General features: G+C 46.6%; 1 protein-coding gene across 1 annotated transcript in view; it reads right to left on the bottom strand.

Moving 5' to 3' along the window:
• The window catches only part of LOC138285943 (zinc finger protein Xfin-like), a 664,541-nt gene that overhangs the window by 139,164 nt on the left and 501,599 nt on the right, over nucleotides 1-23,778 (bottom strand). Inside the window, exons 18-19 of the mRNA XM_069226463.1 lie at nucleotides 18,137-18,181; nucleotides 9,704-9,994 (exon numbers count right to left, since the gene is read on the bottom strand). Of these exons, the coding sequence (XP_069082564.1) occupies nucleotides 9,704-9,994; nucleotides 18,137-18,181 (336 nt within the window). The remainder of the gene's footprint in view (nucleotides 1-9,703; nucleotides 9,995-18,136; nucleotides 18,182-23,778) is intronic.

Below are 23,778 nucleotides of genomic sequence, written 5' to 3'. Positions count from 1 at the left end.
GGGGCAGGTTATTTTGCATTGTCGCTGAGCTAATTCTGTTTCACACCCGAAGGAATATCCAAACCATTGTATTCCTGCATGCAGAGAATGTTTCTACTTTATTAACTGGTCTGTTTACGGGTATTTAAATTGCTAAAGTCACAACCTGGCCATATTTCATAGCAAGCTCAATGCTGGGACGGGTATGCACTGTTGCACTTACCAGAGGCTCCAATGTGTTGATGTCATTTATTTTGTTGCCAATCAGGTTAAAATGTGTGAGACATGCCCGACGCTCTGCCAAGACTTTAATACCCCTGGAAATCCTGCTATCATTAGTTCCAAATAGTAAATAAAAATACAACACTAACAGCCTTGCCATGACGGGAGCCCTCTTACTTTTAACGCCAGTGTATTTGTAGCAGTATGATATCCATATTTCATAAATAATGTTGCAGGTATTTTTAAATTGACAATTAGGATAACCCAACATTACTACAAACATTATAAAGGTTACATTGCAGGGCGTACATGTCATCACAGGCACCGAAACCTAATGTCTATTGTATCTCTGCATTTACCTTTTGCAGATTGGGGAGTTTGGAGAGGTCTCCACCGACACTAGATTAATGTTGATCATGCTGAGGAACTCCAAGTTATTAAAGTCTGAAGTGAGCCCTGTGATCTATTTGTTATCTGAGCAACAGTTGTCTAGCACCCTCTGTTTCACCTGTGTGTGTGTGGGGGGGAGAGAAAAGAGAGGGGGGGGGAAGAGAGAGAGAGAGAGAGAGAGAGAGAGAGAGAGAGAGATATATATATATATATATATATATATATATATATATATATATATATATATATATATCTCAGGTGAGGGGCAAATCTTTAAAGCAGTTCCCTGTGAGCTGAGAGTGGGGAAAACCGGCTTTGAGGCATTCGGTTTCCAAACCTCGTGGTATGCTTAGTGTTGTATGTCGACTGAATTTACCCACAAACAAGCATGAGCCTTTGGTGGCTCTGAGAAATTCAGTCAGAACATCTTAGGCAGCTCACAACTCTAAAAAAACAAGATGTGCTGTTTCCAAACCAAAAAAAAGCCATCAGTTTAGGTGTGCCTCATCCAAGTATGTCAGTGTGGCTGGAAAACAGACTGAATAGTGAATACTGTCCAGGCAATTCGTACAGCAACAAAATGGGAATGCCTGTACAAAATCAATAGTGTATTTGAAACAACCACAAGCTACCCTTATCCATGGACACTGGAAAGGTGTTTTACTAGGTAAAATGGTGATATCTTTATCGATTGATGGAACAAGCCCAAATTATGTAGGCAAAGCTCAGTTGGTCTACTGTCAGATGTCTTTGTAGTCAAGAAGCACCAGACAAGGCTGCCTACTGTCTACGTTGCTTCTTCTGGCACATGAAAAAAATTAACAGAGAGGATTAAACAGTCTCTGTAGAGGATGGTATTGACATTATGACATATATGACAAATTATGCTGCACCATGATACCTTTTAGAAATGTGATTCCTGGTTGGGTGAGGTATGCACCCAGGCCAGGCAGGAACCACCACTCTACTCACGGTAAGCTAAGTACTGTCATGGTTTACTCGTCGCTTACGGTTCGGCCAAATGGAACTGCAGGATGGTCTAGATTTTTGAAGGTCTTGCTCTGACTAAGGTAAGGGCGGCCCTTTCTGGTAGCCACGGTGCTGCTGACAATAGGACATCAAAAGGCAGCCCGTGCCCTCCAGAAGGAGTCCCAGTGGAAAAACCCAAAGGGAAAAAACCTCTATGACTGGAACTACCTGGAACAGAGAATAAACTCAAGAAAAATGTAAGACTTCCAGTAAAAAACAATATCTGGAAGAAAATGGAACGGACAAAGGCAAAAAGGCTGGAAAAAACAACTGGAGCGTGATCACCACCTAAGGAAGTGTTGCAGCGCAAGGAGGACAAGAATCCCACTCCTTAAACACCCCTAAACAGGAAGTGACATACAGGAAAGGCAAAAGACGCTATGTTGGATTGGGAAAAGGACTATAGGATGAAATGGAAGAGGACGCCATTTTAGAAAAGGAACCTAAAGCATACATGGAAAGAGGTAGAAAGAAAGGCATGCTGGGAGAAAGAAGAATATGGTGTAGGAAGGTAGCCTATTTCTAGCCTTGTTACCCCCACTTTTGGGCTGTTTGTGAGTATATGTCAGGGTGTTTTCACTGTCTCACTGGGATCCTGCTAGCCAGGGCCCAGTGCTCATAGTGAAAACCCTTTGTTGTCAGTATGTTTGATATGTGTCACTGGGATCCTGCTAGCCAGGACCCCAGTGCTTATAAGTTTGTGGCCTATATGTGTTCCCTGTGTGGTGCCTAACTGTATCACTGAGGATCTGCTAACCAGAACCTCAGTGTTTATGCTCCCTCTGCTTTTAAAATTGTCACTGCAGGCTAGTGACTAATTTTACCAATTCTAATTGGCACACTGTGTAGGAGGCTGTCCTGGCTTATAGTGGGTACCTTGTGGTACTTACACCTTGTGCCAGGTCCAGTTATCCCTTATTATTAGAGTAGTAGTGTTCTAGCAGATTAGGCTGATAGAGGTAGCTATAGCAGAGCAGCTTAGGTTGAACTAGGAGACATGCAAAGCTCCTTCTATACCACGTATATCAATTAGCACTATATCATAAGAAAACACAATACTCAGAGTTACTAAAAATAAAGGTACTTTATTTTAGTGACAATGGGGGTCATTCTGACCCAGGCGGGCGGCAGTCGCCGCCCGCCTGGCGGGAACCGTCAAATGGCCACCCCGCGGTCAAAAGACCGCGGGGGCCATTCTGACTTTCCCGCTGGGCCGGCGGGCGCCCGCCAAGGGAGCGCCCGCCGGCCCAGCGGGAAAGGGCCTGCAACACAGAAGCCAGCTCCGAATGGAGCCGGCGGTGTTGCAGGTGTGCGACGGGTGCAGTTGCACCCGTCGCGATTTTCACTGTCTGCTATGCAGACAGTGAAAATCATGCTGGGGCCCTGTTAGGGGGCCCCTGCACTGCCCATGCCAGTGGCATGGCCAGTGCAGGGGCCCCCAGGGGCCCCACGACACCCGTTCCCGCCATCCTGTTCCTGGCGGTAAAAACCGCCAGAAACAGGCTGGCGGGAAGGAGGTCAGAATCCCAATGGCGGCGCTGAGGTTCAGCCCAGCCAGGGGAAATCCTGCGGGAAACCGCCGGATCCCCTTTTCTGACCGCGGCTTTACCGCTGTGGTCAGAATGGGCAATGAAGCACCGCCAGCGTGTTGGCGGTGCTTCCGTTGCCCGCGGCACTGGCGGTCTTGGACCGCCAGGGTCGGAATGAGGGCCAATATGCCAAAAGTATCCCAGAGGATATACTCCCTTAGGAGGTAAGTAATATACACAAAATATACACACACAAACCAAATCAGGTAAGTAAACAGTTAGAAAAGTAGTGCAAACACTGTAGAACACAATAGAGTGCAATAGGGAAGAATAGGCCTAGGGGCAACACAAACCATATACTCCAAAAGTGGAATGCAAACCACAAATGGACCCCAGGCCTAGAGTAGTGTGTAGAGGGTCACTGGGAGTGTAAAAAACACTAAGGGTGTCCAAGATACCCCACCCCAAGACCATGAAAAGTAGGAGTAAAGTTACCCTACTACCCCAGAAAGACAGTAAAGTTGAGATAGGGGATTCTGCAAGAACACCAACTGACTGCAAAGCACTGAAGACGGATTCCTGGACCTGAGGACCTGTAAAGGAAGGGGACCAAGTCCAAGAGTCAGGCAAGTGTCCAGGGGGGTCAGGAGCCCTCTAAACCCCGGATGAAGGTGCAAAAGGGCTACCTCCAGGTGGAAGAAGCCAAAGATTCTGCAACAACGGAAGGTGCCAGGAACTTCTCCTTTGGTCAGAAGATGTCCCATGGCGTGCTGGAGGATGCAGAGTAGTTTCCACGCAGAAAGACCGCAAACAAGCCTTGCTAGCTGCAAGAGTTGCGGTTGAAGGTTTTGGGTGCTGCCAGGGCCCAGGAAGGACCAGGAGGTCGCCCCTTGGAGGAGGAGACAGAGGGGGCGCTCAGCAACACAGATAGCCCATGCAGAAGCACCCACAGAAGCACCTGAACAGGTGTTCAGAATATCTGAGCACGACAATCAACTCAGGGCCACTGGACTGTCGGGGACACTGGGACCCAGCTCCTGTGTTCCAGGGACCACGCTCGTCAGGATGAGAAGGGACCCAGAGGACCGGTGATGCAGAAGTTTGGTGCCTGCGTTGGCGGGGGGAAGATTCCGTTGACCCACGGGAGATTTCTTCTTGGCTTCCAGTGCAGGGTGAAGGCAGACAGCCCTCAGAGCATGCACCACCAGGAAACAGTCGAGAAAGCCGTCAGGATGAAGCACTACAATGTTGCTGGTAGTCTTCTTGCTACTTTGTTGCGGTTTTGCAGGTGTCCTGGAGCAGTCAGCGGTCGATCCTTGGCAGAAGTCGAAGCGGGAAGTGCAGAGGAACTCTGGTGAGCTCTTGCATACATTATCTGAGGAATAGCCCAGAGGAGAGATCCTAAATATCCCAAAAAGGAGGTTTGGCTACTGAGAAAGGAGGATTGGCTACAGAGAAAGGTAAGCACCTATCACGAGGGGTCTCTGACGTCACCTGCTGACACTGGCCACTCAGAGCTATCCATTGTGCCCTCACACCTCTGCATCCAAGATGGCAGAGGCCTGAGACACACTGGAGGAGCTTTGGGCACCTCCCCTGGGAGGTGCTGGTCAGGGGAGTGGTCACTCCCCTTTCCTTTGTCCAGTTTCGCACCAGAGCATGGCTGGGGGGGATCCCTGAACCGGTGTAGACTGACTTATGCAAGGAGGGGACCATCTGTGCCCTTCAAAGTATTTCCAGAGGCCAGGAGAGGCTACTCCTCCCCAGCCCTTCACACCTATTTCCAAAGGGAGACGGTGTAACACCCTCTCTCAGAGGAAATCCTTTGTTCTGCCTTCCTGTGCCTGGGCTGCCCAGACCCCAGGGGGGCAGAAACCTGTCTGAGGTGTTGGCACCAGCTGCAGTGGAAACCCTGGAAAGGCAGTTTGGTAGTACCCGGGTTCTGTGCTAGAGACCCGGGAGATCATCGAATTGTCCCCCCAATACCAGAATGTATTGGGGGCACAATTCCATGATCTTAGACATGTTACATGGCCATGTTCGGAGTTACCATTGTGACGCTACACATAGGTAGTGACCTATGTGTAGTGCACACGTGTAATGGTGTCCAGCACTCACAAAGTTTGGGGAATTTGCCCTGAACGATGTGGGAGCACCTTGGCTAATGCCAGGGTGCCCACACACTAAGGGCCAGATGTAGCAAAGGGTTTTTCCCATTCTGTGTCAATGGGAAAATGTGTTCGTACATAGGGCCCTAAGTAATTTGGCACCTAACCTTCACTAAGTGAGCAGTGGCAGTCCTGTCCAAGAATTATCTGAGCTCCCTATGGCTGGCAAAAGAAATGCTGCAACCCATCGGGATCTCCTGGAACCCCAATTCCCTGGGTACCTAGGTACCATTTACAAGGGAATTAAAAGGGTATTCAAGTGTGCCAATGAGAATTGGTAAAATTAGTCACTACTGACACGAAAAGAGGATTTTGAGAAAAGAACGGGGCGCTTACTACTATATCACTTCTAAGGTGTCCAATGGACGGTGCTACCCAAGGTTGTTCCCCAAAACAACTTTGAATTGGAAAGCCATAAGGCTGTCCCTATCTAAATATATCAATGGAAGCACTCAAGTCCCTATAGTAATATTAATAAAGACCAAAATCAAAGTCCACAGTTCCACTTGAAAAGTTCATCATCTTCTTTAATCTTTCTTTTTAGCAGCTACAGCCAAACCAACATGTGTTTTGTCTGGGCACACATCTCCCCATAGACTTCATCAGGGCTTCTCTCAACTGTCAACAATATACAGTATCCAGTATTAATCAGTTCAACATTCAAAATCCTAATAAATCAAAACTATATTTAATTTTCTTGTTTCTTATACCCCCAGTGATTTATAATTATCTCTTACATGGTGGAAATCTATTATAAAGTGTATTGTTTTATTTAATGTTTGTAAATATTTTATTTTATTTTAATTACAGACAGACCCACATGCCTCAACGAGTGACACACCCAACATCAGAAACACCAAAGTGTGTCCATTTAATTGGACTAAAAATAAATAAAAATATTGATTTTACCTGATGCAAAAAATAACTCTGTTTGTGACTCTATATTGTAACCTAGTTTCAAAGTATCTGTAAGCACAAATATAATGGAAGTAAGAAAGATTCAAACACTTTCTCCCCTGTCATTTTCAAACCAAACTTCACAATATATATTATATGTTTCAGTTACTATCCTCACGCTAAGGTGTTAATATCTAATGTTTGATGCTAATATCGAGTGTGTCTCCTTCCTCCCTCTAACAGAGAAAGAAACATTCCCTTAGATAAGTATGTGCCGCTTCATTGCACGTTATCGCGCTTTCCAAATATAAAGTTACCTGTTGTACATGACGTGCTGTAAAGAATCATGGTACACCTTCCTATAGTGCCACGTCGAGCCACCTTTGTTCGATGTATATTAATAGCATCAAAGCATCGAGGCGTCGACCGAACGCAGGCTCGTGAAAGGGAAACGACATCGCTAGTGTGTGTGTTTAAATTCTATTCCTCATCGACATAGAGAACGGACTTCCCGTCTTCTCTCTCTCGCGGTAGTCTAAATAGAAAGAGGACTATTACCCCCTTAAAAGACAGTGAATACACACATATTAGTAGACATAAATGAAGGACTTAAACAACCCACTTCTCTTGAGGCAAATAACACTTGTAGCCATTCCTATAATCTCGCTGTTAGTAACCATAACTACTTCCACAAATATAGTATTACATTGAAAATCCTTATATTTATACTATTCATTAGTTCTACAAAAAAAAAACCTATTACCAACAATATTATACAAATAATCAAATGTATATATACAGTATGTACAGCCTAATTAGTATGTATGTACTATATAGTGGATCTCTGATATAGAGGCCTCACTTGTCCGTGCACATGATTCGCTATTATTCAAAGTAATACTCATTTCTTTAACTTAATCTCCCAGAAAATACTCAAATTCATAGTCGGAATTTAAACCATGTTCTACTGCCATTAATCTAATAATCCAACACGATTCCCGTCTTCTTAGAACAAGTTCTCTATTCCCACCTCTGGGATCTATTTTAACATGGTCAAATCCAAAGAATTTAAATTCTTTCCGTGCATCTTGCATATCACATTCTTTCATATGTACCACAATAGGATATCTATCATCATTATGTTTAATAGCTCTCCAATGCTCTCCAATCCTTACTTTCAGTGGACGTATAGTGCCCCCTATGTATATGCGAATGCATTTACATATCAACATATAAATGACATAGCTAGTATTACAATGTATAAATGTTTGTATTGAATATCTCTTATTGCCCACCATTCCAACAACATCTCTTTGCCCCTGGCATGCCCATCTACATACATTACAGTTACCGCATTTGAAAAAACCTCTACGTTCCTGATCTAACCAACTAGTGTTAGTATGCGAACTTGGGTAACTAGGACATAGTATATTGCTAAGAGTCTTACCTTCACAGTAAACAATAGTAGGCCTTTTGTCAAGATATTTCCTGAGAGTTCCGTCTTGTATTAGGATATGCCAATACTTTTTCATACTTTTCAGTAATAGTGTGGTTCAAAATTATCCGCATTTTTTGTTCCTGCGACTCTATTTTCTGTTTATCTTTAAGTGTACTGTCACGAGTTATTCTCAGTATTCTACGTACAGAATCATCTACAATTTTATTTTGGTAGCCTCTATTTATAAACCTTCTTATATCATCTATACATGATTCGAAATGCTCATCCAAACTACAGTTCCTCCTTGCTCGAATCATTTCTCCAAATGGTATTGCTCTTATTTGACTAGCTGGGTGAGCACTTGTAGCGTGTAATAATGAATTACATGACGTCGATTTCCTATATAACCTACTCTCTATTCTATTCTCCTTTATAAAAAGTTCTACGTCTAAAAATTCAATGTTAGTATCACTATAGTGGTATGTAAATCTCATATTAGCAGTGTTGCTATTTAAATAGTCACAAAATGAGTGTAAACTAGTTAAGGTACCTGTCCAAAGTAAAAGACAATAGTCTATGGGGCATATTTGTACTCCGTTTGCGCCGGAATTGCGTCGTTTTTTTTGACGCAATTCCGACGCAAAACTAACTCCATATTTATACTTTGGCGTTAGACGCGTCTAGCGCCAAAGTCCATGGAGTTTGCGTCATTTTTTAGCGTGGACACCTACTTTGCGTTAATGAGATGCAAGGTAGGCGTTCCCGTCTAAAAAATTGACTCCGAGGCATGTGCGCTGTATTTACACTCCCGGGCAAAATTCACGCCCGGGAGTGGGCGGGTCAAAAAAAATGACGTACGGCCGCTTTTGCGCCGTTTTTTTGCACCTGTAAAAGGCAGGCGTTAAGGGACCTGTGGGCTCTGAAGGAGCCCAGAGGTGCCCTCCCATGCCCCCAGGGACACCCCCTGTCACCCTTGCCCACCCCAGGAGGACACCCAAGGCTGGAGGGACCCATCCCAGGGACATTAAGGTAAGTTCAGGTAAGTGTTTTTTTTTGTTTTTTTTTGTGGCATAGGGGGGCCTGATTTGTGCCCCCCTACATGCCACTATGCCCAATGACCATGCCCAGGGGACAGAAGTCCCCTGGGCATGGCCATTGGGCAAGGGGGCATGACTCCTGTCTTTGCTAAGACAGGAGTCATTTCTATGGGGGTTGGGAGTCGAAATAAATGGCGCAAATCGGGTTGAGGCGAAAAATTTGCCTCAGCCTGACTTGCCCCATTTTTTGGTGCCCAAGCTCCATATCCCCCTACGCCGGCGCTGCCTGGTGTACGTCGTTTTTTTCCACGCACACCAGGCAGCGCCGCCGGCTAACGTCATTGATTAAATACGGCGCCCGCATGGTGCTTCAGAATGGCGTTAGCCGGCGCTAATTTTTTTGACGCAAAGCGCAAAAACTTTAGCGCAGTTTTGCGTCAAAAAGTATAAATATGGCCCTATATATCTCCCACAGTAGAGGATATGCGGATGCCATTCTGCTGCTTCAGGTCCCCATAACCACGTTTCCTCAAACCACCCCATGAATAAATTTGCATATGATGGCGAAAATTTGGACCCCATAGCGACACCTTGTTTCTGTTGATACCATTCATTTTTTTAAAGAAAAAAAGTATGTTGCAAAACTATATCCATCATCTTGTTTAACATCTTAGTATGTTCTGATAGACTCGCCGATCTTTTACCTAATGTATGTGTTATAGCTTGTTATCCAGAATCATGTCTAATATTTGTATATAGAGCCTCCTCATCTAGAGTCACCAAATATGTATTAGGTTCCCATAGTATATCATTCAGCATACCCAATAAATGTTTTGTGTCTCGAATAAACGAAGGCATTTTACATACAAAGGGCTGCAAAAATACATCAACAAATTCTGCTAATCTTTCAGTAGGGCCTCCGATTTCAGAAACAATAGGTCTCCCTGGTGTAAAAGCAAGATTCTTATGTATTTTATTCATAGTATAGATACATGGAAACTTCGGACGATTTACCTGTAGATATTTGTATTCATCCATGTCTATAATACCTTTTTCTAACCACTCACGAAGTCTCTGGTTAATCAAGTTTGTTAAGAAATATATGGGATTCGTTTTCACTTTCTCATAGTACTTCTCGTTGTTCAATTTTGTATAAATTTCATTCTCGTATTCTTGTCTGTTGCGAATTACCACATTTCCCCCCTTGTCTGCTCTTTTAATTATTATATTCTTGTCTGTCTGGAGGGATTTGATTGCCTGATATTGTCCATAATCTAAATTATAATTTTTCGTACGTTTTTTTGTCTAATGAGAATTTATTATTCAAATCCTCATTAACTGGTTTATAAAATACTTCTATATTGTTATCTATAAGGACCCTCGGTGTCCAAGTAGATTTCTGCTTCAAACCACTACTTATATGGGTGTCTGCAGCAATGTTCAAGTCCTGTAGGACTCTAGACATGATACCAGGAGATTCTTCTTGATCCGTAATCAATAGAATTGCAGCTGTATCTCTAATATCCTGTATAGAGAGTGTACTCATAACTTTAGTCAATTGTTGACTTGTTCCAATGTCAGGGTTTATAAAATTAAATTCAAAGTGTTTCTTTAGCTTTAACTTCCTCACAAACTTAAAGAGATCTATCTTAGATTGACAAATGTCTCCCTGGCTTTTAGGGCAGAATCCTAATCCTTTATTTAAAAGGCTAAGTTCATCTTTAGTCAGCCATTTTTCTGATTTATATATAACAATACTTGTAAGATTAGAATCTGCATTTATGTCTTCCTGTGCCACGATCTTGTCTTCAAACCCGTCTCTTTTTCGGGTATGCTTTCCCCGCTGGCCTCTCCTTGTTTTGTATCTCGACTCTTTCTCATAGTTTGATCCCAGTTTTCTTCTTGAAATTTCCACATTTCTTGTGAAAAAGAAGAAGAAGAACTCTTATCTGTGCTAGTAGTTGGTATTAATCTCTCCATACTCCCCCTTTCCCACTCATTATCACTCGAAGGAGGTGAAATATTCGAATTAACTGAAGTGCAGTGACAATTTTAGAAAGCAGAGAGAGCATAAACACTGAGGTTCTGGTTAGAAGAACCTCAGTGATACAGTTAGGCGCCACACAGGGAACACATACAGACCACAAACTTATGAGCACTGGGGTCCTGGCTAGCAGGATCCCAGTGACACATGTCAAACATACTGACAACATAGGGTTTTCACTATGAGCACTGGGCCCTGGCTAGCAGGATCCCAGTGAGACAGTGAAAACACCCTGACATACATTCACAAACAGGCCAAACGTGGGGGTAACAAGGCTAGAAAGAGGCTACCTTCCTACACACTGGAACACCCTTATAATTCCCTTGTATATGGTACCTAGGTACCCAGGGTGCAGCATTTCTTTTGCCACCCATAGGGAGCTCAGACAATTCTTACACAGGACTGCCACTGCACCCTGAGTGAAATAACGTCCACGTTATTTCACAGCCATTTCACACTACACTTAAGTAACTTATACGTCACCTATATGTCTAACCCTCACTTAGTGAAGGTTAGGTGCAAAGTTACTTAGTGTGTGGGCACCCTGGCAATAGCCAAGGTGCCCCCACATTGTTCTGGGCAAATACCCCGGACTTTGTGAGTGCGGAGACACCATTACACGCGTGCTCTACATATAGGTCAATACCTATATGTGGCGTCACAATGGTAACTCTGAACATGGCCATGTAACATGTCTAGGATCATGGAATTGTCATCCCAATACCAGTCTGATATTGGGGAGACAATTCCATGCATCCCCGGGTCTCCAGGATAGAGCCCGGGTACTGCCAAACTAACTTTCTGGGGTCTCCACTGCAGCTACTGCAGCTACTGCTGCTGCCAACCCCTCAGACAGGTTTCTGCCCCCCTGGGGCCTGGGCAGCCCTGTCCCAGGAAGACAGAACAAAGGATTTCCTCTGAAAGAGGGTGTTACACCCTCTCTCTTTGGAAATAGGTGTGAAGGGCCTGGGAGGAGTAGCCTCTCCTGGCTTCTGGAAATGCTTTGAAGGGCACAGATGGTGCCCTCTCTGCATAAGCCAGTATACACCGGTTCAGGGATCACCCCCAGCCCTGCTCTGGCGCGAAACTAGACAAAGGAAAGGGGAGTGACCACTCCCCTGACCAGCACCTCACAGGGGAGGTGCCCAGAGCTCCTCCAGTGTGTCCCAGACCTCTGCCATCTTGGATGCAGAGGTGTGAAGGCACAATGGACAGCTCTGAGTGGCCAGTGCCAGCAGGTGACGTCAGAGACCCCTCCTGATAGGTGCTTACCTTTCTCTGTAGCCAATCCTCCTCTGAGGGCCATTTACGGTCTCTCCTGTGGGTATCTCACCAGATAATGAATGCAAGAGCTCACCAGAGTTCCTCCGCACTTCTCTCATCGACCTCTGCCAGGGATCGACCGCTGACTGCTCCAGGACGCCTGCATAACCGCAACAAAGTAGCAATAAGACTACCAGCAACATTGTAGCGCCTCATCCTGCTGGCTTTCTTGACTGTTTCCTGGTGGTGCATGCTCTGAGGGCTGTCTGCCTTCACCCTGCACTGGAAGCCAAGAAGAAATCTCCCGTGGGTCTATGGAATCTTCGCCCTGCTGACGCAGGCACCAAACTTCTGCATTACCGGTCCTCTGGGTCCCCTCTCATCCTGACGAGCGTAGTCCCTGGAACACAGGAGCTGGGTCCAAGTGTATTCGACAGTCCAGTGGCCCTTCTGTCCAAATTTGGTGGATGTAAGTCCTTGCCTCCCCATGCCAGAGAGTAATCCTGTGTACTGCGTGAACTGCAGCTGCTCGGGCTCCTGTGCACTTTTGCATGACTTCCTTCGTGCACAGCCTAGCCCAGGTCCCCAGCACTCCGTCCTGCATTGCCCAACTCGCTGAGTTGGACTCCGACGTCGTGGGACCCTCTTTTGTGACTCTGAGTTGACCGCTGTCCTCAGATCTTCTAAGGGCCTGTTCAGGTACTTCTGTGGGTGCTGCCTGCTTCTGCATGGGCTCTCTGTGTTGCTGAGCACCCCCTCTGTCTCCTCCTCCAAGGGGTGACCTCCTGGTCCTTCCTGGGCCCTAGCAGCACCCAAAATCCTCAGCTGCAACTCTAGCAGCTAGCAAGGCTTGTTTGTGGTCCTTCTGCGTGGAAACAACTCTGCATCCTCCAGCATGCCGTGGGACATCTTCTGACCAAAGGAGAAGTCCATGGCACCTTCCGTTGTTGCAGAATCTTTGGCTTCTTCCACCGGGAGGCAGCCCTTTTGCACCTTCATCCAGGGTTTAGTGGGCTCCTGCCCCCATATGGACACTTGCGTGACTCTTGGACTTGGTCCCCTTCCTTTACAGGTCCTCAGGTCCAGGAATCCGTCTTCAGTGTTTTGCAGTCAGTTGTTGTCCTTGCAGAATCCCCTATCTCAACTTTACTGTCTTTCTGGGGTAGTAGGGTAACTTTACTCCTACTTTTCAGGGTCTTGGGGTGGGGTTTCTTGGACACCCTTAGTATTTTCTTACACTCCCAGCAACCCTCTACACACTACACTAAGCCTGGGGTCCATTTGTGGTTCGCATTCCACTTTTGGAGTATATGGATTGTGTTGCCCCTAGGCCTATTTCTCCCTATTGCATTATATTGTGTTCTACGTTGTTTGCACTACTTTTCTAGCTGTTACTTACCTGATTTTTGGTTTGTGTGCATATATTTTGTGTATATTACTTACCTCCTAAGGGAGTATATCCTCTGAGATACTTTTGGCATATTGTCACTAAAATAAAGTACCTTTATTTTTAGTAACTCTGAGTATTGTGTTTTCTTATGATATAATGCTATATGATATAAGTGGTATAGTAGGAGCTTTGCATGTCTCCTAGTTCAGCCTAAGCTGCTCTGCTATAGCTACCTTTATCAGCCTAAGCTGCTAGAAGCCTTCTATTCTACTAATAAGGGATAACTGGACCTGGCACAAGGTGTAAGTACCACAAGGTACCCACTATAAGCCAGGCCAGCTTCCTACAGTCAGTGTCTCAGTGGGTCTGTGAGTGGGTGCGTAAGGGTCTGAGTGGGTGTCTCAGTGGGTGCCTGAGGGTCTGAGTGGATGCATGAGTTTCTGAGTGGGCCTGTGAGTGGGAGCATGAGGGTCTCAGTGGGTCTGTGTTTGGGTGAATGAGTGTCTGAGTGGGTCTGTATGTGGGTGTGTAAGTTTCTGAGTGGGTGTGTGAGTGAGTGTCTAACTGGGACTGTAAGTGTGTGTGTGTGTGTGTCTGTGAGTGGGTGTGACAGTGTGTGCAACAGTATGTGTTTAAATATATATATATATTTTTTCTTTCATGTGCAGGATTTACCACTCCGTTGTAATGTTACACAAGAGGCCCAGCTGAGCACCACAACGGAGTCGGGGATCCACGATCGGCACAAAAAAGGGTGTTTAACCTTTTTAAGCTCATAAGTCATTATCCCCATGGGATCAGAGCACCTCTACCCTGAAACCTTCTACCCTTTTCTCAAAGAAAACACGCCTCCATGTGCTGGGGGATTTGTGGTGGTCCGCGTTGGATGCGCAACGTATCCTCTTCGTTATATACAGTATATACAATTTTTTTCCCCATTAATTACCAAAAAAGCACTGGACAGATCCACAGCAAAACACAAGAAGATTGCTTTCTGGACCAGGATCTACTTTACTGCCGAATTTGGTGTGATTCCCTCCAGTAGTGTCTGCGCTATTGCCATTCAAAATCCCTATAGCAAACCAGTTTGGAAAGGTTTCTGAAGATTCGTCAAGTGGAACCAAAGACATAGGCAAGTAAAAAACAGGCTTTTTACGTACAAACTAGGTCCTAACTATAACTACCTAGTGGCGGCCACGACTAGGGAATATATATATATATATATATATATATATATATATATTGATAGATAGATATAGATAGATATATCTCTGTTATGTTATGTAAAGTTAACTGATCTTGTAAGGTGCGAACAGTTGCCCAACACTGGGCTTCCCGGCGCACATCGATGAAGCAAAGTGAAAACACTGAGTTATATGAAGCTACCTTCCAACTTCTGCAAAGAGATGTGTTTATAATTGCTTCCTGACGCATAGGACTTTGGTATTAGATCTGAGATGAACTGGAAGTGTGGCTTACAGGGGTAAAAACTAGATCACCTAATGCTCTACTTTTTAAGGTAAAAACAACAGATGATGGACAGAATGCAGAATAAATCAAACATTCACCCCAGTCACAGATCTGGGTTTAATCTATCAGTTGTTTTGCTTGCCATGCCATTCCAGTTTGGACCCAGCCATATGCAAATCAGTCTTGACCCTGTTCCCCATGGGAACAGTCCAGCCCGAACTGCCAGGCCAGGTCCTCCCTGGACAAGAAACAAGCATCCTGGGACTGGTTTCAGGGTATCACCCTTCATCAGCCAGGACAGCTTCATTTCAGTGGCATGGTGAGCCCGGGACCCACATCTGGGCATACCCAGTGCACTTAGGGCAACAAGGTGTAACACCCCTCTCCCAATTCTTTGTGCTACTTTCCTGGGCTTGAGCTGCTCAAGCAACAGGAGGCCAGAAACCTATCTGAGAGGTGGCAGCAGCTGGGGCTGCCTAGAAAAACTCAGAAGTCTAGAATGGCAATACTGGGGGTTCTCTAAGGAGCCCCAGAGTGCATGGAATCATACAACCAATGCATGCAAAAGCATTGTGGAATGATTCCAACATGTTTGGTACCAAACATGCCAATGTTTGGAGTTACCTTTATGTAGCTGGACATAGGTAGTGACCTATGTCCAGTACATGTGTGAAATGGCGTCCCGCACTCACAGAGTCTGGAACAATGGTCCTGGAGGTCATGGGGGCACCTCTACTAGTGCAGGGGTTCCCTCACACACAGATACTCAGCACCCAACCCTCAGGGGTGGAGGGCCTGCTATAGGGGTGACTTATAAGTGACCTGGTGAAGTGTAAATGGCAGTGAAAGGGTGCATGCACCTTTTCACACAGGCTGCGACGGCAGTCCTGTAGAACCCTTTGCATGGGCTTCCTATGAGTGGCAAAAGAAATGCTGCAGTCCATAGGGATCCCCTAGAGCCCCAATACCCTCGGTACCTAGGTATATTATACTATGAACTTATAAGAGGGCACCAGTGTGCCAGTTGTGGGAGAAATACTGGGTTAGGAGTATGCAACAACAACATTTAGAGGAGAGAGAGCATAAGCACTAATATGAATTTTTGAAGTGTAATAAAAATAGTCATTTTCTGTGAAATTACTCACCATAGGAATCAATGGAGGATCACCTTTAAAAATACATATAAAATCGTACAGTGAGTTTGCCAAGTTCTTCTTTTGTAGGTTGGTCGAGGCTGTCGATGGGCACACTGTGCCAGTTGGAGAATTTCGGGCGCCTCCCGGTTCCAGCAGCAGCAGCGGGAGAATGTCTCAGGAGCTGGTGCAGGGCCACTGCGGGGGACCACTTGGAAAAACACTGCACAGGTAAGTTTAAAGATGGTTCCTTGGGGTCCTCTTGGAATGTCGAGGTTGCAAGGGGTGGGGGATCTCTAGTGCACAGCAGGTTCTTCGTTGAAGGGCATAGGGTGGCCGGGTGCAGAGCGAATCAATGATCCAGGAGCTGTGCGCAAAGATGCCCTCTAGAACAAGAGGTAAGTGGGTTCAAGGGTAGTTTGCAGGACAACGGGGGCACTCTGGCAGGAGGTCCGGAGTGTTCCTTAAGTCCCTCACCTGGGGCTTCCTCCTGGTCCTGTTTCAGCCCGGACAGGCTGGTTTTCTTTGGTGTCTGACATTAGGTGACCAATACCCAGGATATTGGTACGGTTTGACCACTGGAGGGCGCAGTGGCACCAGACTTGGCACACTTGCATGGCTTGTCCTCACAGTCATCAGTGTGTCACTGAGTCCAGATGTGACTTCCCGTTCGGGAGTTAGCAGCTGGTCAGTGAAGTGACCCTCACTGGCTTTCTGGCTTCTTGCTGTTGTAGAGTGGTACCTCCACTCTGGAGGGAGTTCTGAAGTGATTTTCAAAGCCTGCAGGTCCTCTGGGGTTCTTTAGAGTTTTTCCAGTTGTCCAACAGCTCCTCAGCGGCGATTCTCGGGTCCTGGGTGCAGGTGGCAGGTTTTGCTGCCTTTTCTTTGTTGCAGTAGGTCCACAGTTCTTGTGCCTTGGATCTTCTTGGTGCTGGTCTTCTTCTGTCCGTCAAATCTGATTTCCTGATCTAGGGGTGCCCTCTAAATATTGTACTTAGTGGGCGTTTTAGAGGGAACTTGGTGGTGACCAATGGGTTACCTGAGTTTGAGTGGTACGCCCACTACAGTGACCACTTCCTATAGGAAGGGTCACTTCCCTATCCCTGATTGGCTATTTTCCTTCCATCCAAGATGCAGGAAAATGAAATGGAGTGCCCAACTCAAAGACAACACCTTAGGGGTGGTGCATGTCAGGTGGGGCAACTCCTCCTACTCTTTGCGTAGCTTTACACCTTTGCTCCTGCCAAAAGTGGAGCTTTGCAACGGGGGTAGCCATCTGCTGCTAGCAGGAAGCCTGGGAGGTCTAGTTTCAAAGGTGGTTAGCCCTTTGAAGGTCGCCGCCAGGGTAGTACACATCCCTGAGAGAGGGGGTATTGGCACCTCCACCCAGGAAGGGCTCAGTTCTGCAAACCACAGAGACTGATCTCTCCCCCAAGGTTTGTAGATTGGGTGTCTGGAGGTGGAAGGCTGGATAGAACCAGTCACCAACCATGCCAGGATAGTTACCTTTTGCAGGGGGCACCTCTAAGGGGACCCCTGGGTCCATCTAGGAATACATGCAACACTGGCACCAGTGTGGATTTATCATTCTGAGTTGTTTGGACCAAACAACCCAGGGTTCAGAGTGGCCATCTGTAGCTGGGAAATTCGTATTGACCAGTGTCCATCATGTATTAAAATGGCTGCTTTGTTCACTTTCTATGTCCCAGGTTTGGCAAGAACACAGTGGGCGCATATTGCTCATGCAGCTATGCTCTCACATATGATATGGTGCACCAGCCTTAGGGCTGGAAGGCCTGTCAGAGGGGTGTCTTACCCATAGTATATGCAGTGTATGGTGAACAGGGCACACAGGCAGTGTGCCATGTTGAGTTTATGTTTTAGGTTTGCACCAGGACACCAATGGCAGTGCTGGGGCATCTGGGTGCATGCTGATGCCCTCAGGGGCCTACCCCTAGTACCCCATGTCCTGGGTACATAAGTATTACTGGGGACCTATAGTGGTAGCTGAAGGTGTACCCAGTTGTGCCAATGCATCACAACAGTTTTAGGAAAAGAGCTCTGGCCCAGGGAACCTGGTTAGCAGGGGTCCTGGGCACTACAATTTCTAGGCTACATCATGCATCAGGCAAAAAGTGGGGGCTCACCATGTCAAAAAAGTGGTCTTTTCTCACAACTGGGTCATCTTTAACCTGCAAAAAAAAAAAAAATGAAAAGCAAGTGCATGACTGCAACCCATTTGATACTCTGAGAGTTGCCTTGTGGTTGGAGGCCTGTAACTAAACATGCCTCCAGTCAAGACAGATCCAAACCTCTTCAAATAATTACATACTTTATTTTTACAAAATGCTATGGAAACTGGGGTCCAGGTGTATTCAGAAACTGAGAAGAAAGGTGCTAGAAAAGCCATTAAGATGGATCCCGGGCTGCTGGTATGTGAAGTAGCACTAATCGCATGAGTGTTAAGGCAATGGGCGTCGACTCACCAGAATACTAGGGGTAGCCACAGTGGTATCACATAACCGTTGACCTTAATGACCCCAGGAAGTGACATCATGTGACTCTTGACCCTGATTTTTTCTAGTAAGGTATGTCACGTCCTCCTAGCATCACACTCATACTCTCTTATACCCACTTACACTCATTCTGATTTACTGAGTGCATTCACTCAATCTCACTCATACTTACTGACACGCAGGACGATGTTTACAAACACTTTGCACATTGTTTGCATCATTTTTGTAATGGAAACCTGGTGTTAGCGTGGCATTTTCTATCCAGCGCTCTTGTAGTGGCCCCTCTGTGCCTGGGTTGGACACCCTCATTTTAGTACAGTTACACGGGCTGTGCCTTTTTGCACATTTTATTTGTCATCATATTCTTTAGCAAAGTCTGCTTTTAGCTTTACATTCTAATCAGCTGCCTCATTCTTAGAAGACTATGGGCCATATTTATACTTTTTGATGCAAAACTATGGCGACGCAGTTTTGCGTAAAAACTTTTACCGCCGGCTAACGCCATTTATTTGCACCGATTGGGCATCAAATTTATACTTTGACACATGACGGCGCAAACCACAGGTGTGAGTCATTTTGTTTTACTCAAATCAATCCGTCACATCTTAAAGAAAAACGACGAAAGTGACTGTGAGCCTGTAGGAAAGTACCATCTTGCCTGGCATGTTACCCCCATTTTTCACTGTATATATGTTGTTTTAGTTGTATGTGTCACTGGGACCCTGCCAGCCAGGGCCCCAGTGCTCATAAGTGTGCCTGAAAGTGTTACCTGTGTTATGACTAACTGTCTCACTGAGGCTCTGCTATCCAGAACCTCAGTGGTTATGCTCTCTCATTTCTTTCCAAATTGTCACTAACAGGCTAGTGACCAATTTCACCAATTCACATTGGCATACTGGAACACCCTAATAATTCCCTAGTATATGGTACTTAGGTACCCAGGGTATTGGGGTTCCAGGAGATCCCTATGGGCTGCAGCATTTCTTTTGCCACCCATAGGGAGCTCTGACAATTCTTACACAGGCCTGCCACTGCAGCCTGAGTGAAATAACGTCCACGTTATTTCACAGCCATTTACCACTGCACTTAAGTAACTTATAAGTCACCTATATGTCTAACCTTTACCTGGTAAAGGTTAGGTGCAAAGTTACTTAGTGTGTGGGCACCCTGGCACTAGCCAAGGTGCCCCCACATTGTTCAGGGCAAATTCCCCGGACTTTGTGAGTGTGGGGACACCATTACACGCGTGCACTACACATAGGTCACTACCTATGTGTAGCTTCACAATGGTAACTCTGAATATGGCCATGTAACATGTCTATGATCATGGAATTGCCCTCTCTATGCCATCCTGGCATAGTTGGCACAATCCCATGATCCCACGGGTCTGTAGCTCAGACCTGGGTACTGCCAAACTGCCTTTTCAGGGGTTTCACTGCAGCTGCTGCTGCTGCCAACCCCTCAGACAGGTTTCTGCCCTCCTGGGGTCCAGCCAGGCTTGGCCCAGGATGGCAGAACAAAGGACTTCCTCAGAGAGAGGGTGTTACACCCTCTCCCTTTGGAAAAAGGTGTCTGGGCTGGGGAGGAGTAGCCTCCCCCAGCCTCTGGAAATGCTTTCATGGGCACAGATGGTGCCCATTTCTGCATAAGCCAGTCTACACCGGTTCAGGGACCCCTCAGCCCTGCTCTGGCGTGAAACTGGACAAAGGAAAGGGGAGTGACCACTCCCCTGACTTGCACCTCCCCTGGGAGGTGCCCAGAGCTCCTCCAGTGTGCTCCAGACCTCTGCCATCTTGGAAACAGAGGTGCTGCTGGCACACTGGACTGCTCTGAGTGGCCAGGGCCAGCAGGTGACGTCAGAGACTCCTTCTGATAGGCTCCTTCAGGTGTTGCTAGCCTATCCTCTCTCCTAAGTAGCCAAACCCTCTTTTCTGGCTATTTAGGGTCTCTGCTTTGGGGAATTCCTTAGATAACGAATGCAAGAGCTCATCAAAGTTCCTCTGCATCTCTCTCTTCACCTTCTGCCAAGGAATCGATTGCTGACCGCGCTGGAAGCCTGCAAAACTGCAACAAAGTAGCAAAGACGACTACTGCAACTCTGTAACGCTGATCCTGCCGCCTTCTCAACTGTTTTCCTGGTGGTGCATGCTGTGGGGGTAGTCTGCCTCCTCTCTGCACTAGAAGCTCCGAAGAAATCTCCCGTGGGTCGACTGAATCTTCCCCCTGCTACCGCAGGCACCAAAGAACTGCATCACCGGTACCCTGGGTCTCCTCTCAGCACGACGAGCGAGGTCCCTTGAATCAAGCAACTCTGTCCAAGTAACTCCCACAGTCCAGTGACTCTTCAGTCCAAGTTTGGTGGAGGTAAGTCCTTGCCTTCCCACGTCAGACTGCATTGCTGGGAACCGCGTCTTTTGCAGCTACTCCGGCCTCTGTGCACTTCCGGCGGAAATCCTTTGTGCACAGCCAAGCCTGGGTCCACGGCACTCTAACCTGCATTGCACGACTTTCTAAGTTGTTGTCCTCCGGCGGCGTGGGACTCCTTTGTGCAACTTCGGGTGAGCACCGTTTCACTCCTCTTCGTAGTGCCTGTAGCGGCACTTCTGCGGGTGCTGCCTGCTTCTGAGAGGGCTCCTTGTCTTGCTCGACGCCCCCTCTCTCCCCAGACGCAATTGGCGACATCCTGGTCCCTCCTGGGCCACAGCAGCATCCAAAAACCCTAACCGCACGATTTGCAGCTAGCAAGGCATGTTGGCGGTCTTTCGGCAAGAAAACACTTCTGCACGACTCTCCACGGCGTGAGGAATCCATCCTCCAAAGGGGAAGTTTCTAGCCCTTGTCGTTCCTGCAGAATCCTCAGCTTCTACTGTCCAGTAGCAGCTTCTTTGCACCCACAGCTGGCATTTCCTGGGCATCTGCCCATCTCCGACTTGCTTGTGACTTTTGGACTTGGTCTCCTTGTTCCACAGGTACCCTCGACTGGAAATCCATTGTTGTTGCATTGCTGGTTTGTGTCTTTCCTGCAGAATTCCCCTATCACGACTTCTATGTCCTTTGGGGATCTTTAGTGCACTTTGCACTCACTTTTCAGGGTCTTGGGGTGGGCTATTTTTCTAACCCTCACTGTTTTCTTACAGTCCCAGTGACCCTCTACAAGGTCACATAGGTTTGGGGTCCATTCGTGGTTCGCATTCCACTTTTGGAGTATATGGTTTGTGTTGCCCCTATGTGTCCCCATTGCATCCTATTGTAACTATACATTGTTTGCACTGTTTTCTAAGACTATACTGCATATTTTTGGTATTGTGTACATATATCTTGTGTATATTTGCTATCCTCATACTGAGGGTACACTCTGAGATACTTTGGCATATTGTCATAAAAATAAAGTACCTTTATTTTTAGTGTATCTGTGTATTGTGTTTTCTTATGATATTGTGCATATGACACTAGTGGTACTGTAGGAGCTTCACTCGTCTCCTAGTTCAGCCTAAGCTGCTCTGCTAAGCTACCATTATCTATCAGCCTATGCTGCTAGACACCCTATACACTAATAAGGGATAACTGGGCCTGGTGAAAGGTGTAAGTACCCCTTGGAACTCACTACAAGCCAGTCCAGCCTCCTACAGAGCCAGTTTATGACGTCGCAAAAAGGATATGCTCCTTTTTTTGACGCAATAGCGTCAAAAAGCGGCACAAACACAGCAAAATGTGCTAAGGAGAGCCAAAATCGATCCCAGATGCTTGGACAGTCCCCAGGAAGCTGACAACAGACCAGGAACCAGCCAAGAGGACCCACACAAGACGCAGGACAGGGAGAAGAAGAAAATAAATTGTAGCTTCAGTGCAGAGGAGCAGGAAATTCTGGTGAAAGAGGTGACGGAACACCAGCACCAACTGCTTGTCACCTCAAAGTTGCCAATCATAGGAGAGAGGCAATTTGGCAACAAATTGTTGACAAGATCAACAGTGTGGCAGAAGTACGGAGAACAGTCATGGAGTGCAAGAAACGCTGGCATGACTGCAAGCGCAGGACCAAGGAAAAGATGGGCAGGAACAGGAAGGCAGCACTGCAGACTGGAGGTGGGAGTCCAGCACTGCAGGAGGCCCTGGACCACATGGAGGAGATGGTCGCAGCCGTCATCCCTGAGGAGATCGTCACAGGAATTCAAGGACAGGACAGCGCAGACTACCAGGAGACAACACAGATGCAGGGTAAGTCGCATGGGGAATTAAAATGCACAAATGTCAACTGCAAGCAGGGGGTGGGGACATACCTACTACACAATGCATGTAGGTCATGATATTCAGGGAGTGGCATGGGTAAAGGGGCACGGCACGGGGGCATGGGCTGTTCAGAGGAAACCTGGGCCACACCACTACACAACACCAACAACCTTTGCATGGGGGTATGCTGCCATGCCAAGGATGTTGGAAAGGTAAAGCCAGTCCAGGAGGGTAGGGTACAACGTAAAACAGGCAGCCCGTCACACGTCAGCCAGTATTCTCCCTACATGAACTAGGGCCCAATTAACAGGCCATATCTGCAAGTGGAATGTAACATTGACAACAGTTGCCACCACCACCTCTGCTGTGTGTGCAGGTCAAGTAGCTAATTTTAGCAAAACAAAAGGATGATGGACGGAGTGCTGAATAATGCAAACACTCACCCCCAGTCGCAGATCTGGGTTTAGTCCATTGTTCTTTTCCTCACTATGCCACCCCAGTTTGGACCCAGCCAACAGGGTCAAGACTGATTTGCATATGACTGTGACTGGGGGTGAATGTTTGATTTGTTCTACATTCCGTCCATCAACTGTTCTTTTTACGTTGGTCAAGTAGCTAATGGCAGTTACGTACCCATGGATCCAACACACACAAATTAGAAGGTTCAGGATGACAACGTTATCAATCCCCTGTGAACAATAAAAATTTTCTAATCCTGTCAAATGTGAATGTCCATAGTCGCTACAAACATCAGCCATTGTCATAAACATTATGAGGTACACAGCACTAATGTCACACCCATGCTGCATATGTCAGGATCCACCCTGTGCCTGAGTCACAACAGCTCCAATGACACCATGCAACATCCCAACTGTTATACTGCTCAGACAACAGCTTTGAGGGGGAGGGCATATGTCACCGGCTAGTGAAACACACCCGCACAGTCAGAGGAGGAAATGGAACACTGCTAGGACCATCAGTGCAATCCAATGTAGCACACATTCCCCAGCATCATCAGTACACACTACCAATGCTGGCACCCGTAT

This window comes from Pleurodeles waltl, chromosome 3_1 (assembly GCF_031143425.1).
Source record: "Pleurodeles waltl isolate 20211129_DDA chromosome 3_1, aPleWal1.hap1.20221129, whole genome shotgun sequence".
Classification (NCBI taxonomy): Eukaryota; Metazoa; Chordata; class Amphibia; order Caudata; family Salamandridae; genus Pleurodeles; species Pleurodeles waltl.
Note: the sequence above shows the minus strand (reverse complement) of the source record. Positions and strands in the feature narration are given on the sequence as shown.